The sequence below is a fragment of the Ostrinia furnacalis genome, unplaced genomic scaffold (genome assembly GCF_004193835.3).
Source record: "Ostrinia furnacalis isolate ACB-3 unplaced genomic scaffold, ASM419383v2 OfSCF0166, whole genome shotgun sequence".
In the NCBI taxonomy this organism is placed as follows: Eukaryota; Metazoa; Arthropoda; class Insecta; order Lepidoptera; family Crambidae; genus Ostrinia; species Ostrinia furnacalis.
Window position 1 is genome coordinate 81,575 of NW_021130405.1, and position 14,142 is coordinate 95,716.

General features: G+C 36.8%; 1 protein-coding gene across 1 annotated transcript in view; it reads right to left on the reverse strand.

Annotated features, from left to right (window-relative positions):
* Positions 1-332: 332 nt before the first annotated feature.
* Positions 333-14,142, reverse strand: part of LOC114353202 (uncharacterized) — a 34,197-nt gene continuing 20,387 nt past the window's right edge. The window contains exons 13-32 of the mRNA XM_028305087.1: positions 13,514-13,569; positions 13,254-13,296; positions 12,857-12,876; positions 12,710-12,764; positions 12,290-12,385; positions 9,412-9,440; positions 9,199-9,241; positions 8,372-8,403; positions 7,601-7,636; positions 6,959-7,000; positions 6,836-6,862; positions 6,496-6,534; positions 5,875-5,943; positions 5,195-5,339; positions 4,737-4,802; positions 3,672-3,748; positions 3,145-3,315; positions 1,653-1,875; positions 1,165-1,325; positions 333-740 (exon numbers count right to left, since the gene is read on the reverse strand). Of these exons, the coding sequence (XP_028160888.1) occupies positions 534-740; positions 1,165-1,325; positions 1,653-1,875; positions 3,145-3,315; positions 3,672-3,748; positions 4,737-4,802; positions 5,195-5,339; positions 5,875-5,943; positions 6,496-6,534; positions 6,836-6,862; positions 6,959-7,000; positions 7,601-7,636; positions 8,372-8,403; positions 9,199-9,241; positions 9,412-9,440; positions 12,290-12,385; positions 12,710-12,764; positions 12,857-12,876; positions 13,254-13,296; positions 13,514-13,569 (1,637 nt within the window). The 3' untranslated portion in view covers positions 333-533. The remainder of the gene's footprint in view (positions 741-1,164; positions 1,326-1,652; positions 1,876-3,144; positions 3,316-3,671; positions 3,749-4,736; positions 4,803-5,194; positions 5,340-5,874; positions 5,944-6,495; positions 6,535-6,835; positions 6,863-6,958; positions 7,001-7,600; positions 7,637-8,371; positions 8,404-9,198; positions 9,242-9,411; positions 9,441-12,289; positions 12,386-12,709; positions 12,765-12,856; positions 12,877-13,253; positions 13,297-13,513; positions 13,570-14,142) is intronic.

Sequence of the window (14,142 nt, forward strand, 5' to 3'; positions counted from 1 at the left end):
ATGTAAATAAAGGTGGTGACGATTTAACTCAGTTTCTAAGTTATATTTTTCAAAAGCAAATAAATCAACTCAATTTTTATTTTTGAGAAGATGTGAGATGGATCAATAAGGAAAATATATTGATATAAATTGTAATATTATTATTAATGTAAAACATTAGCAATAGGTACCTACTCGCCGTTATGAAGTAGGTAGTCTTCGGTCAATAAAACAGCACATAAATATAATTTACTCATAACTAATTTCCTGGTACAAGAAAGTAATCGAATCTGTAATCACCTTTTTAGGAATAATCTTTTCAAATTCACGCTTTTAAAATGTTTTTATTTCCATTACAGTTTACATTTATTTTATTAACATAGATCTTTTCAGCAGCATTTAGACAAATTTGCGAAATTGCACAAGACTACAGCACATCAGATAGAATTGTTTGTGGAAATTCGCTCCAATTACAACTACTTAAGACTTCAAATTGATTGATTACCTTGATGTGCGGTCGTCGTCGTACATGACCTTTTTTCTGTCGGTTAAACCTAGCAAAAGTCGTTCTTCTCTTCAGGCCACACGGTCTTCTCGATCCAGCACATGAAGCTATGATGGGAGACATTGGTGTACACGCCAGGCAGGTTTGGTATCCCGCATTTGATGCCGAAACTGGTGATCCCGGCGACGTAGTGGAAAATGTGGGTATTATCCATAGGCATGGGTTGTCTGATCTGCAGTGGACCTCCGGAATCGCCCTAGGAAAAAAATTTGAATAAGTCGAAGTACACGATGCGTTGCGGCGGCGGTGTGACGCCGGAGCGGTGTCACTGCGTGTCGTCCGTCTTACATAGAAAAATACCTATCTCTAGCGGACATACTAAGCTCTAAAGGATTGTTCACACTGGATGCAGTCTGCGATCAGGTCGAACTAAATGCATCTCGCAGGTAGATAGGTGGGTATAATTACTTTGACCTTTAGTAAGAGCCGTTCAGTAATCTTTATATGAGACTCCCTATTGCAATGTATTGTATACTCTCACGCACTTGCCGCCTGCTTTTTGCGATGACAAAAGAGTATTGTGTAATTTTCTAACTTTTTTCTTTTTATTTTGCGATGCGCACAAACAAAAAAGGACTTTATACTCAGAGAATACAGTCCACAGACGAGCTGACTCTTACCTGACAGGCATCGATGCCTCCCTCTAGTTTTCCGGCGCAAAACTGGTGCTCCACCAGACCCTTCGGCCATTTTCTATTGTTTCTTCCACGAACGTACTTCTTGCAAGTGTCTACACCATAGACATCCACCTCGGCATATCTGAGATATTTCGATGCCGAATCTGCGAAATAAAGTTGGATTGCGTTTTGCGTAACGTTATCTAGATCAATTTATGCTAGGAGTAAATAGTTACCTTTCTTGTTTCTTGTAATTGTAATAGATGCTAAAGCATATGTCACGTTGAATGCGGTCTGCGGTCAATTCAAAGTGAAAGCAGCTCTCAACCCTCAGTTTGCGATCTGTGCTCGTGCTCGCACGGTCCACACAAAATGTATAGAGATCAACAATGTTGTTCATACATGATGCGGGCTGCGTTCACTTTGCCCGACCGCAGAACGGATTCAGTGTGGAAAATCCTTAAATGGCAACAAAACTGTTCATTCGGTACCTTCGTTAGTGGTTACTTTGCCCCATCCAGTAATGTTGGCCACCTCACCAACCAAATATCCGCTCCACAGACAAGCAGGTCGAATGGTCAGGGTCATTTTAACTTCCTCCTCCAATCTTATCAATCCTATATCATTGTACTTCTGAAGCGGATTCTTTCGATACTCGTCCATCACCAAAAATTCCTTTATTTTTACATCCTTATATCTGGTTCTGTTAGTGTCCTGGAAAAAATTAACAGTTTTTCAAAATACCATCTTTATACCAATTGTATTATTAAGGTAATGAACATTTCGATCTTATACAGGGTGGCGCAACAGAACGTGCATATTGCATCATTTTTTTTTGCGGGGTAGAAGGGGCGTGGGCGAGGGGAGACCGATATCGTTGGGTAGCGCGGTTCATGAAGTTTTAGTCACTATGAGTCACTTCGACGGGAAGCGTCGCGCATTTTGCGTGCGCGCATTTTACGAAAACTGTCGTTCGTACGTAGTTGTCAGGCGACTATTTTGTTCTGAGTATGGTGTACGGCAAATTAGGGAGGCTCCGAGTGCTAATTTAATTAAAATCTGGATAAAGCGGTTTGAAGAGACTGGATCGACGTTTAAACCACACGCAAAAGGTCGTCCACGCACATCTAGGACCGAAGACAATATTGAGAGTGTTAAGCAGTCGGTACGAGAAGATCCACAAATGTCTACTCGCAAGAGATCGTCTGTCCTAAACATATCGCGACGAAGTTTGCAACGAATTTTAAACTTGGATCTTAAATTGCATCCATACAAGCTGCAATTAACTCAAGAATTGAAAGACTCTGACTTCATAGCACGGCTCACATTTGCTAATGAAATGCTCAATCGGTTTTCAAATTTTGAAAACATCCTTTTCTCTGATGAGGCACATTTTCATATGAATGGGTTCGTAAACCGCCAAAATTGTCGTTATTGGAATAGTGAGAATCCCAGACTCAAACATCAAAAACCGTTACATAGCCCTAAAGTGACAGTTTGGGCCGCAATCTCTGCCAAAGGAATAACCAGCACTACTTAAGAAAGTTTTCGGTAATTTCCGTTTGCGGTTAGAGGAGTGCCAACGTAGAGAGGGTCATCATTTAGATGATGTTATTTTTAAAAAATAAACTTCAGTTATCACTTAATAATTGCTTAGTTTTATTTTAACTATACCTTTTGTATTTATTTTTTAATAATTATTTTAAAAATGCACGTTCTATTGCGCCACCCTGTATTATTCCAGCCGCAGTTCCAGCTACCTATTTCCGTTTTTTTCTGTCTTCTCATCAAATGGTGATTCTTTGCGATAGAATGAGACGACATGACCGAAAATGGGTAGCTGGTCTGGAACTGTGGCCAATAGTACGTAGCTCAGAGCAGCTCGGTGATACTGGTAAGAGAGTACTTGCTCAGTGGGTTAACGGAAATTATAACAAACCAGTTAATTAAAATTAATATCTTTAATAAATAAATGAAACTTACATATAAGAAAACGCTGCCGAACCTAACTATTTTGGGATCAAAATACTTCAGAGGCATCCTTCTGGAAGCCAGCCTGCAGTGTGCAGCGGTTAGGGTAAACATTGGGCTGATCAGGGTGCTACCACACATCCACTTCATGCCCCCATCTAATGATACCCAGCCAACAGCTCCCTAAAAATAACCAAATCATTAATGTCGATTTGTGGGAGGCTCCCAAGGATTTCCACAAAGACCGGTCCGGGCCCGCATCCAAGCACCTCCCGTGACCTTCACTAGATCGTCGGTCCTAGTGGGGGGCCTGCCCATACTACGTCTTCCGACTCGTGGTCGCCACTCGAGAACTTTTCTGCCCCAGCGGCCATCAATTCTGCGAGCTATGTGCTCTACCCACTGCCACTTGATTTTAGCGATTCTGCGAGCTATGTCAGTCAATTTGGTTGTCCTGCACTCCTCCATAGTCAATACTACTTGGAAATAGCTGTTTGAGAGAGAGAGAGTATGAAACGTTTAATAAACTAGTATATTACCATATGCGGAAAATCACCCTGCAAGGCTTTTGCTCCTCCGAAAATTTCTGAGGTATCATCTGGCGAATTTTCCTTGCCTGAAATAAAATAAAGAAAGAAACATTTATTACTATGAACATCACACAAGACAAAAATAGAGTGTAAAGAAAAAAAGACAGAAATAGCACATAAAATATTACAAGGACAGAAAAAGTGAACTGAACACTGAACAGTGCCACCCTGTCACAACAGCGATGCCCATCGCAATGGGACCACAGACGGGACTGGCCGATCTTAACTAAAGCCCGGTCTGTGAGCACGTAGAATTTTGTCTAATGACCCCAAGCCACCCATCCTTATCGTTCGCACGTAATTATGTTGCTGTTGCGCTCGCACACTCACTGCGGGCACCCGTCGCACAGTCGCGACTCAATACTCAATACTCAATATGTTTATTGCTTCCTTAAGTACATTTAGGTGTTACATAAATTTGGAGATCATTAAGGACCCTGTTGGACGCTGCAAACTTAAAATCTAAGGAGAGGAGGCTTCTTTTTATAGATAGAAAGTTATAGTTTAGTTAGGTACATCGATAATTAATTTTATGGTCTAGATATTCTTTTATGGTGTAATAGCATTTCGTAGTTAATAGCTCTTTTAGTCCTGTTATGAATGTACTATTATTATTTTCTATTAATAAATGATCAGGCAATTTGTTATATATTTTTATGGCCATATTGTAGGTGCTTGAAGAAGATAAATTTAGGCGGATGGTTGGTATTTTTAATTTATTTTTATTTCTCAAATGATATTGTGGACATGATTCTTCGCGTTTGGTAAAAAACTCAAAGTGGGAGCGGACAAATTTACAAATATTTAAAATGTAGATACAAGGCAAGGGTAGAATTTTGTACTTTTGGAAATAAGGTTTACAACTGACTTTGGGCTTGATATTTGCTAATATACGGATTAGTTTTTTTTGTTTTATAAATAACGATCGAACATCTGTGCTATTGCCCCATAAAATAACCCTATAGTTAACTCGATTGAGTTGTACTTTAACCATTTGAATAAAAAAATCCTTACATTTTAACCGATTTCTTTCTCGATCGATCTCCTCGATCTTGTAATGCCACATGTATTCCTCGCATTCTAGAATAAAGAAATGTATTATGTTAGCAATGGTAATGATCATCTAAAACTATTTTTCTCTCTTTAAAATTGCACCACCTCAACTTTAACCGGTATTTCTGTGGAGTTTGACAGACTTTTGAGTTAAAATAAGATTTTAAACTTTCGCGTTCCATTTCAATTAAAATAGTAAAACCCGTGTCTAAAAATAGTATTTTTGAGTTAAAGTTTCGTTCGTTCGTTTCAGCCAAAATTAAATAACGTCCACTGCTGGACAAAGGCCTCCATCAAGGATGGCCGGTCCTGCGCCGCCCGCATCCAGAATTATTCAGAAGAATTCAGAATTGATTGTTAAAGTAGGATGGTGCAACTCAGGATAAATATGGCTTGACTAAAGCTTATTAATGGCTTACTTATGGCACTGACTCTTCTGTTAGTTCTAATGATATTTGGAAGTGGGTGAGGATACTTCTCGTAATTGCAAGGATCATCTTTTTTTTCTTCAGAATCGTAGTCAGGTTCGTCAGTGATAGGTTGTATTCCTTCTCCGTCGTCACCCTGAAACATGTTTTTTATACAGAATAAGGTAGGTGACCGCAATCGCACCTGATGTTTAGTGAGATGCAGTCTAGGATGGTACATATCTGCCCTGTAGGAACGGTATACGCTAACAATATGCAAAAATGAGAGGATTCGAAGTTAGTAGTTAGTAGATTATCTGATTTGTTTCAAAGATTCAGTAGAGTTCCGTTAGCGGGGTGGACTTATATTACTTTTCTAGTGTCATCAAGTCATTTAGTCTTCACTCTTCACTGCAGCAAGGCGTCCCTCTCTTACTTAACAGACTAAGTGCCTATTCACTATCCCCTTGAAAAAGCGGATCATGGTGTTCGGGAAAAACAGCAGCAGGCAGCGAATTCCAGTTGCTAGCTGTTCGTATCGCAAGAGTTATCGAAACGCTAAGTGCGAGCTGGTGGAAAGTTGACAATGTAGGGATGGCTACTCAAATTGCCTCACTTTTCTTATCTAAAAATATTTTACTAATCTATGCTTTGAACTAAACATAATTAAGTACAAAACTTAAAATACGTACTGGACCTGCTCTTTCATCATCCTCACCACCTGATCCATCTGTAACTGGTGGAGTTGTAATCCTAGGAGTCTGAAAATTTGTATTATCTATTATGATAATAGATCTCACAACAAACTATTAGGCCCAGAACAGACGGTAAAACGCAACTGCAACGAAACTGCAACTGCAACGAAACTGCAACTTTCTGATGATTCCGATGAATGAAACTAAAACTGAAAGTTTCAAACTGGTTGCATCATGTGTGGTCTCTCAACGGACGCTATGGCAGAAACTTAGATGCAACTCAAAAGTAACTAGCAGTTGCAGTTTCGTTGCAGTTGCGTTTCACCGTCTGTTCTGGGCCTTACTATTATTTTGTCGGGAATCGAACCTGCGACTTCATAGCCCGTAATACAGTAGCCCGTTACGAACTATTACATCAAACGAACGATTATTATAAATATTCGATGTAGGTCTTCATTGGTTAGGCCATTAGCGATGGCTTACAAAATGGCAATTGGGTAGGCTGACTCTAATCATCCCTACCGAAAGATTACAAGAAGTTTCTTAAGTGCCAAAATACTGGTAATAATTGTAGAAATACTTTTGATTTTGATTTGATTTTCATAAATTGGTACTCACAGAACTCGTACTTATTGTTGTACTAGGAGTCATACGAGGCTGTAACAGAAAAAGTGTTTTATTAACTTTTTTTTTCACATTTTGTCACTTTAACAAAGCTCTGACTGCGAGCTTAAAATATACTTGTCCAGTGTTTAGTTCATATTTAAATTAAAAATGTTAATAAATAAAACATATCATAATTTTAAACTGTCGTGCCCTGCGTGCGCAAACAACTGCACGCAGGAAGATTTAATGAAGGCTACTGACAACGCCACTCTTTTGGCGGAGTTTTGGGCAACGCTGTGTAGGTTTGTTGTTCACACGACAAGAAGAAGAAGAAGAAGAATTTTGAACTTACCGTGGTTTTCTGATCGCTTTCCTCGGACTGAAAAATATAAGTATCATTTAGTAGGTACTTATGTGTTAATGGTAGGAAAACTAAAACCGAATAGATATACTATAGATTTTTTTATTTACTTACCTCTAAATCCAATCCGTCAATCACTAACAAAACCAACGGTGTCTGAAAAGTCAGAAATAAACCTATATGTTACAATCAAAACTCATAATCGGTCAAAACCACTTTTGACTGCAAAAATCAGTAAAAAGTGATTTTGACTGATGCCCTTGGTCAAATCATTAATGACTGATTTTTTCAGTCAAAAGTGGTTTTGACCAGAGGAGTTAGTCAAATCCACTTCTGAGTGTAAAAAATTAGACTAAAGTGATTTCGCCTGTTTTAAAATTTTACCAATCAGTCAAAATTCATACAAGCGTTATGATTAGTGAAAATTACTTGGTAATGTCAATTCACTTCACTTTACAAAGTATTCATTCGACTTTATTTTTACGTTAATTGACAGTTTTTACTGGCACGAGCTATAAGTTACTTCTATCTGCGTGCTATTAGCCTAGGCGCAGACCATCGATTTTTCGTCAGCCGATAGTTTAGTCGGGCAGTTGATCAGTATGGGCATGTATGGAAGTGCGCACATTACACCGATTTGATTTGGCCGATTCTTCATACAAATTAAAATCGGGCCCAACTATCGGCCAACTAAAAATCGGTGGTCTGCGCTTAATCAAGTACATAATAATAATATGGTTATATTATGTTTCTTACCGTGTACCGTGGGGGTGGTTGTGTGGTGGTGGTAGTCTGAAAGCATACAAAACAGGTTTTTGTACCCTTAAGTGGTCCAGACTTTGGAATAGTTGGATTAAAGGGATGACAATTATTGCACAAAATAGTAACAGAAGACAATGCGTGTCTCAAGCGGACGGCATTCGCTCTCGCACTGGTTTAGACTGGTTTGCGATTATTGGTAATATCGTGCCCGTGTGCGTTGCCCGAGCGCACTTTGTATGTAGAGTGAGAGAGAGCCTTCTTCTATCTATTTTGTAGTTAGTGCGACAATGCTACTTATTGTATATGGGGGATTTAAAAAGAATTACAGTAATATTGATGTCATTATTACTAACTAGCTGACCCGGCGAACTTTGTTCCGCCTTAATGGCAATAAATAAGCAGACTTTTTTTTTAATTTCGAACGGGATAAAAAGTATCCTATGTCCTTCTCCTGGCTCTAAACTACCTCCCTGACAATTTTCAGCTAAATCGGTTCAGCCGTTCTTGAGTTATAAGTGGAGTAACTAACACGACTTTCTTTTATATAATAGATATAGATAGTGTCTATTCCGCTACTCGTAAAAATTCAAACGGGTCAATATGTAGTCACAAATTAGATATTCCTATGTAGATCTATGTATTTTTTATGCATAACAAGGCAGCTATTTGACCACAACACAATCGCACCTGGTGTTAAGTGGGATGCAGTCTAGGCTGGTACATAATATATCTGTTTTATAATTATTATCTTTATCAATTACTTACCGGAGCTTTAGTCCGTTTTCGGGCTCTTAGTTCTGTGAAGGTAAAAAAAATACTATTAAACACGAAAATAGATTCAACTTAAACTTTATTTCATTTATTTATAACTAGCGGCCGCCCGCGACTTCGTACGCGTGGATCCCGTTTTACCCCCTTCATCTATCTTACGCGGTTTAGATTTTTTCATACAAATGTTTTTACCCGCTAACTCCCGTTCCCGTGGGAATTTTGCAATATTCTGTTTCAATTAAGCTTTAAGTTTACTAAAGTACCTGCATGTCAAATTTCGAGCGTCTAACTTAAGTGGTTTAGATTTTTCATACAAAAGGATTTTCCCGCTAATTCTCGTTCACGTGGGAATTTCGGGAATTCCTTGTTGTAACTAAGCTTTAAGTTTACTAAGGTACCTACATGCCAAATTTAAAGCGTCTAACTTAAGCGGTTTAGATTTTTCATACAAAAGGATTTTCCCGCTAATTCCCGTTCCCGTGGGAATTCCTAAGTATACTATAACCTGCCCAGGAGTATGAAAAATAATTATACTAAGTTTCGTTAAAATCCGTCAAGTAGTTTTTGTTTCTATAAGGAACATACAGACAGACAGACAGACAAAAATTTTACTGATTGCATTTTTGGCATAAGTATCGATCACAAATCACCCCCTGATAGTTATTTTGAAAATATATTTCATGTACAGAATTGACCTCTCTACAGATTTATTACAAGTATAGAAGATGATGATATTTAAAAATGCGTTAACTGTGGCTTTTCAAAAAATCATACTTAACTAATATGTATATTTTAGTAATTGGGAAAAATTAAACACTTACTCTCCACTTCCTCTGGGTTAAATCCATCGTACATAGTTTCATTCTGTAAGGTAAATAACATTTTTTTAACCAATAACATGTAGAATAGCCATGATTATTTTTAGGTTCTTGTAATGGAACATTAACAAAAAAATTGTTTTGCTTTTATGCTGATTTGTATTGTTTGTTGTACCAGATAAATATTTTATATTTGTTTTTTCTTTCTTTACTTACTTCATTCATGAGATCCCAGTCGTCAAAATCTGAAAAAAGAGTATTATCACAATTTTATGGACAAAACAAGTGTAGAACTGTTAATAGAGTCAGACTCTACCAACTGGTTCTGAGTTAGGTTCCCAGATGGGACGTGGGAAATTATTTCCCTTTCACGGATCTCAATAAAATACAGTGTGAGTCACGTTAAAGTGTACATATGAAAATAGATGAAACTAGACCTATTTTTATCGACAAAAAAGAGGTCAAAAATTTTTTGAGATTTTTTTTTAATTTTTTATAGAATTTTTTTTCTTCGAATTACTTATTGTAAAGAAAACGTAATAACTTTTAAACTAAGCGGTATATCCTGATAAAATAAAAACAGTAATAATGCTAAATAACAGGCAATACTAAAAAAATACATAAAATACACAAAAAAGGCCAACAAATAATAAAAAATGATACTTTTAAAAAAAAATCTGCTTTAAAATTCGTGGTCATCAAATATGTTAATCGTTTAAATCGTTTAGGATATTTAATATCCTTAAAGAAAAACACATTTAATTTCTTAATAAAAGGATATTAAATATCCTTAAAGAAAAACACATTTAATTTCTTAATAAACGATTTAAACGATTAACATATACAATAAATGTGACTTGAAAAAAGACCTCACTTTGGGCTCACCTCTGGGATCAATTAGACCAATTTTTATGGTTATAAAACCAAATAATGATCTCACGTGTCCTGTTTAACACATTGATAGCGATTAATCCCAACTTAACAGTTTTAAAGCCATAAAAGTTGGCTCAAGCGTAACTACCTATTTTTTGAAGAAGTGACTCTGGATTCTTCTACAGACACATTTTTGGGGTAAAAACCTTTCCTTTAATGAAATGAAGTTTAGAACTAGGCTTTTAAATGGTGCCAATATTAGTGGGAGGTGGGGATGCAAACGTTTGAAAGTGCTTGTCGCGGGAGGGTCGATTTTTGTGATGACCAGTGTAGTAAGACATGCGACGTTTATTAATGAGTTACATTATGTACTCACGGCTTGACGTTTCGGCTGCGATGCTGCAGTCGTGGTCACAAGCAGACTCATGTCTGCTCTTGTATGTCTTACTATATTAACAAATCAGATGTCATGTATGAAAGCGAAATCGTTTTGTGAAACGTTACACCGATTTGATTTTCAATTTGTATGAAACAAATTAAAATCGGGCCCAACTATCGGCCGACTAAAAGTCGGTGGTCTGCGCCTAGGGTAAGTCTTATGCGTATAGATTATTAAAGCATAATAATATGACTAATTATTTTCACATACTATACAACGTGTTAACGAATAAGCGCAAAACCTGAAATTAGTTTGTTCGGAGTCGAGAGTCGAATCGATCCACTAATAAAAAATTAAGAGTCCAATTTTAACCAAAAAATATTTTAATTATGCCGTGTTACTTAACTCTATTATCAGAGGTGAATACACTATCTACGTTAACTAATAGCTCATAGGCATGCATGCCTTGTAATTAGCGTGTGAAAGGTCAATACGTTTCCAGAAATGCGTAAAAAAGAGATAACAAGTGCGCGGGGCGAAAACAAAAAGCTTTGCTTTAAAATTCGTGTTTTTCTGGTTATTTGATAAATTTCTCCAAAAAATGCCCCTATAACCGGTGGTTTTTATTACGTTGTATTATTTTCTATCGTATTACCTTCGTAAAACCAAAAATCGCATGTCTCTATCCCTATCACAACGTTTGCAATGATCGTTTGAACTAAGCCTCTCCGGGCGCGCCATTCAATGCTTCATTAACAACGAAACCGAAAATGGCTCNAAAAGCAGATTTTTTTCAAAAAGTATCATTTTTTATTATTTGTTGGCCTTTTTTGTGTATTTTAATGTATTTTTTTAGGATCGCCTGTTATTTAGCATTATTACTGTTTTTATTTTATCAGGATATACCGCTTAGTTTAAAAGTTATTACGTTTTCTTTACAATAAGTAATTCGAAGAAAAAAAATTCTATAAAAAATTAAAAAAAAATCTCAAAAATTTTTTGACCTCTTTTTTGTCGATAAAAATAGGTCTAGTTTCATCTATTTTCATATGTACACTTTAACGTGACTCACACTGTATAATGAAAGCAAGATTACATATATGACAGGGGGTGGTTCTGCTTAAATACTACTAGTTTTTTTTCCATTGATAGTTGAACTTTGAACCCCGGGACAAACTTGACCTCCGACCTTGACTTTAATTTTTATTGGCCGTCAGGCTGGCTACACAGGAGTTGTAGCTGTGGAAACGAGAGGTAGGAATAGTCCCGTAGTATTTTTTCTTCATCTATATCTATACATTATAAATCTGTAGAGGTCAATTCTGTACACGAAATATATTTTCAAAATAACTATCAGGGGGTGATTAGTGATCGATACTGATGCCAAAAATGCAATCAGTAAAATTTTTGTCTGTCTGTCTGTCTGTATGTTCCTTATAGAAACAAAAACTACTCGACGGATTATAACGAAACTTGGTATAATTATTCTTCATACTCATATAGCAGGTAATAGTATACTTAGGAATTCCCACGGGAACGGGAATTAGCGGGAAAATCCTTTTGTATGAAAAATCTAAACTGCTTAAGTTAGACGCTTGAAATTTGGCATGCAGGTACCTTAGTAAACTTAAAGCTTAGTTACAACAGAATATTGCGAAATTCCCACGGGAACGGGAGTTATCGGGAAAAACATTTGTAAGAAAAAATCTAAACCGCGTAAGATAAATGAAGGGGGTAAAACGGGATCCACGCGTACGAAGTCGCGGGCGGCCGCTAGTACAATAATAAATTCATACTTAAGTAGGTATTGATAACCTTCTATGATCTGAGTTGATAACTTACCAAATTTCTTGGATGTAAGATTACTACTCTCTGTTGTTATTTCGGACCCATTTAAATGTGTAGGTGCTATTCCCGACACACTTACTCCTGGTTTTGCTAAAATAAAGAAGAAAACATAACAAAGTTAGAGATAAATTAAAAATAACTGTCACTTATGTTATCTAAATATATAAAATGAGAAACTGACTGACTTAGTGACATATCAACGCACAGCCTAAACGGCTAAACGTAGGCACTTGAAATTTGGAAGGGACGTAGCTTAAGTACCGTAGAGGTGCACTAAGAAAGGAATTCCCGAAATTCCCACGGGACCGGAATTAGCGGGAAATTATCTATACTTTCATACAGTTATTGCTCATGATAGAGGATGAATAACTCGTTTACAATTAACATTACCAAAAAAACATCACAAAAACTTACCAACTTGAGGAACATTTGTAGTTGTTGCAACCACTGCTTTAGGCGTATTATTTGACTGTGAAAAATAAACATGTAAATTATCATCTTTTTAAGAAAAAGGATATTAAAATAGTAAATATGTCACTAATAAATAAGTAACGTTTTTACCTTTTCTGTTGTCACTAATGCTGAAAAACGAAATGAAAAACTATTACTTTTGAGTAAAAATCTAATATTAAAATAGCCAGCTGTCGGTGTTGCTATTAAAGAAAGATCTTTGAGAATTTATTCTTCAAGAAGATTAAGTTATAATCCTTGACGAGGTCATTTGACAGAAAAAAGCCTCAAAACAAAATTGGCAGGGGTCATATCTGTCGGAAAACCGACAAAAGATGCAAACAGGGTCTTGAAAGGCAACCAAGTCTCGACAAACGTAGGATCATCTACTTGCTCAATGGACCGACGACCTGACGAAGCGATTGACAAACGAATATGACGATTCCTTGATTCCAACAGTGGGCTATTTTGGCTGATATTTTACGACTAATATAAAGATTTCACTTACGAATCGGAACTATTTTGTCTTCTTCAAAAATAAAATTGTAGTCCTGAAAATAATAAGAAAATAATGTTGTAAAACTTGTATGACCTACAGCTGAATGTATCAAAAACAATATACATGTTGATCCAAAGAAGAAGGATTACCACGTTTAAAGATATTAAATAATTTAAAAAATCTAAATATTGAATCGTTCCTTTATAAACTACCTCAAGAAACATTCTAATTAAAATTATGTTTTTTTGTAAGAGGTATCATTAACTTACTAATTCCGAATCATTTTGTGTCAAGACTTGTGTTCCTACTGCGAGAATTATGGCAGCTGTAAAAAAAAGAAAAGAGAAAAGCTGTCATTACTGGAAAAAACATCATCAATAGGTCATTTAGTGTCCACTGTTGTAAGACAAACCTAATGGAGGATTTGACCAACTCTCCCTTGTCAACCAGACGGGTTTGGGAAGTTGAGCGGTCGCATTGCTTAATCGCCTCCTACGAAATCCACGGGAAGAGTGTGGTAGGTAGTCATCACAGCAATAAAAATCATATCAAATACGGGGCAATAAAGGTCATAGCAGACTTATCAACTCGGAAAGGGATCAACACCTGTATCGCCTTCCGCGAGTTAGTCATCGCCATTCGCACGCTATCAACCGCGAGGCGAGCCGTTTCGTTACGCTGCGGATAAATGTGCGTTGCAATATGGAGTTTCATACAAAGAATACTTACCGCCTCGAGTTGATACTTTTACGATCCCTTTCGGGCTTGATCATCATAATCATAATCATAATATCTTTATTGCTTCATGTGGTACAAACAAGGTATTAAAAATAAAACAGTCCCAGAACATGAGCCCTGTGAGGGCATTGCAACATTATACATAATATTAATTAAGAAA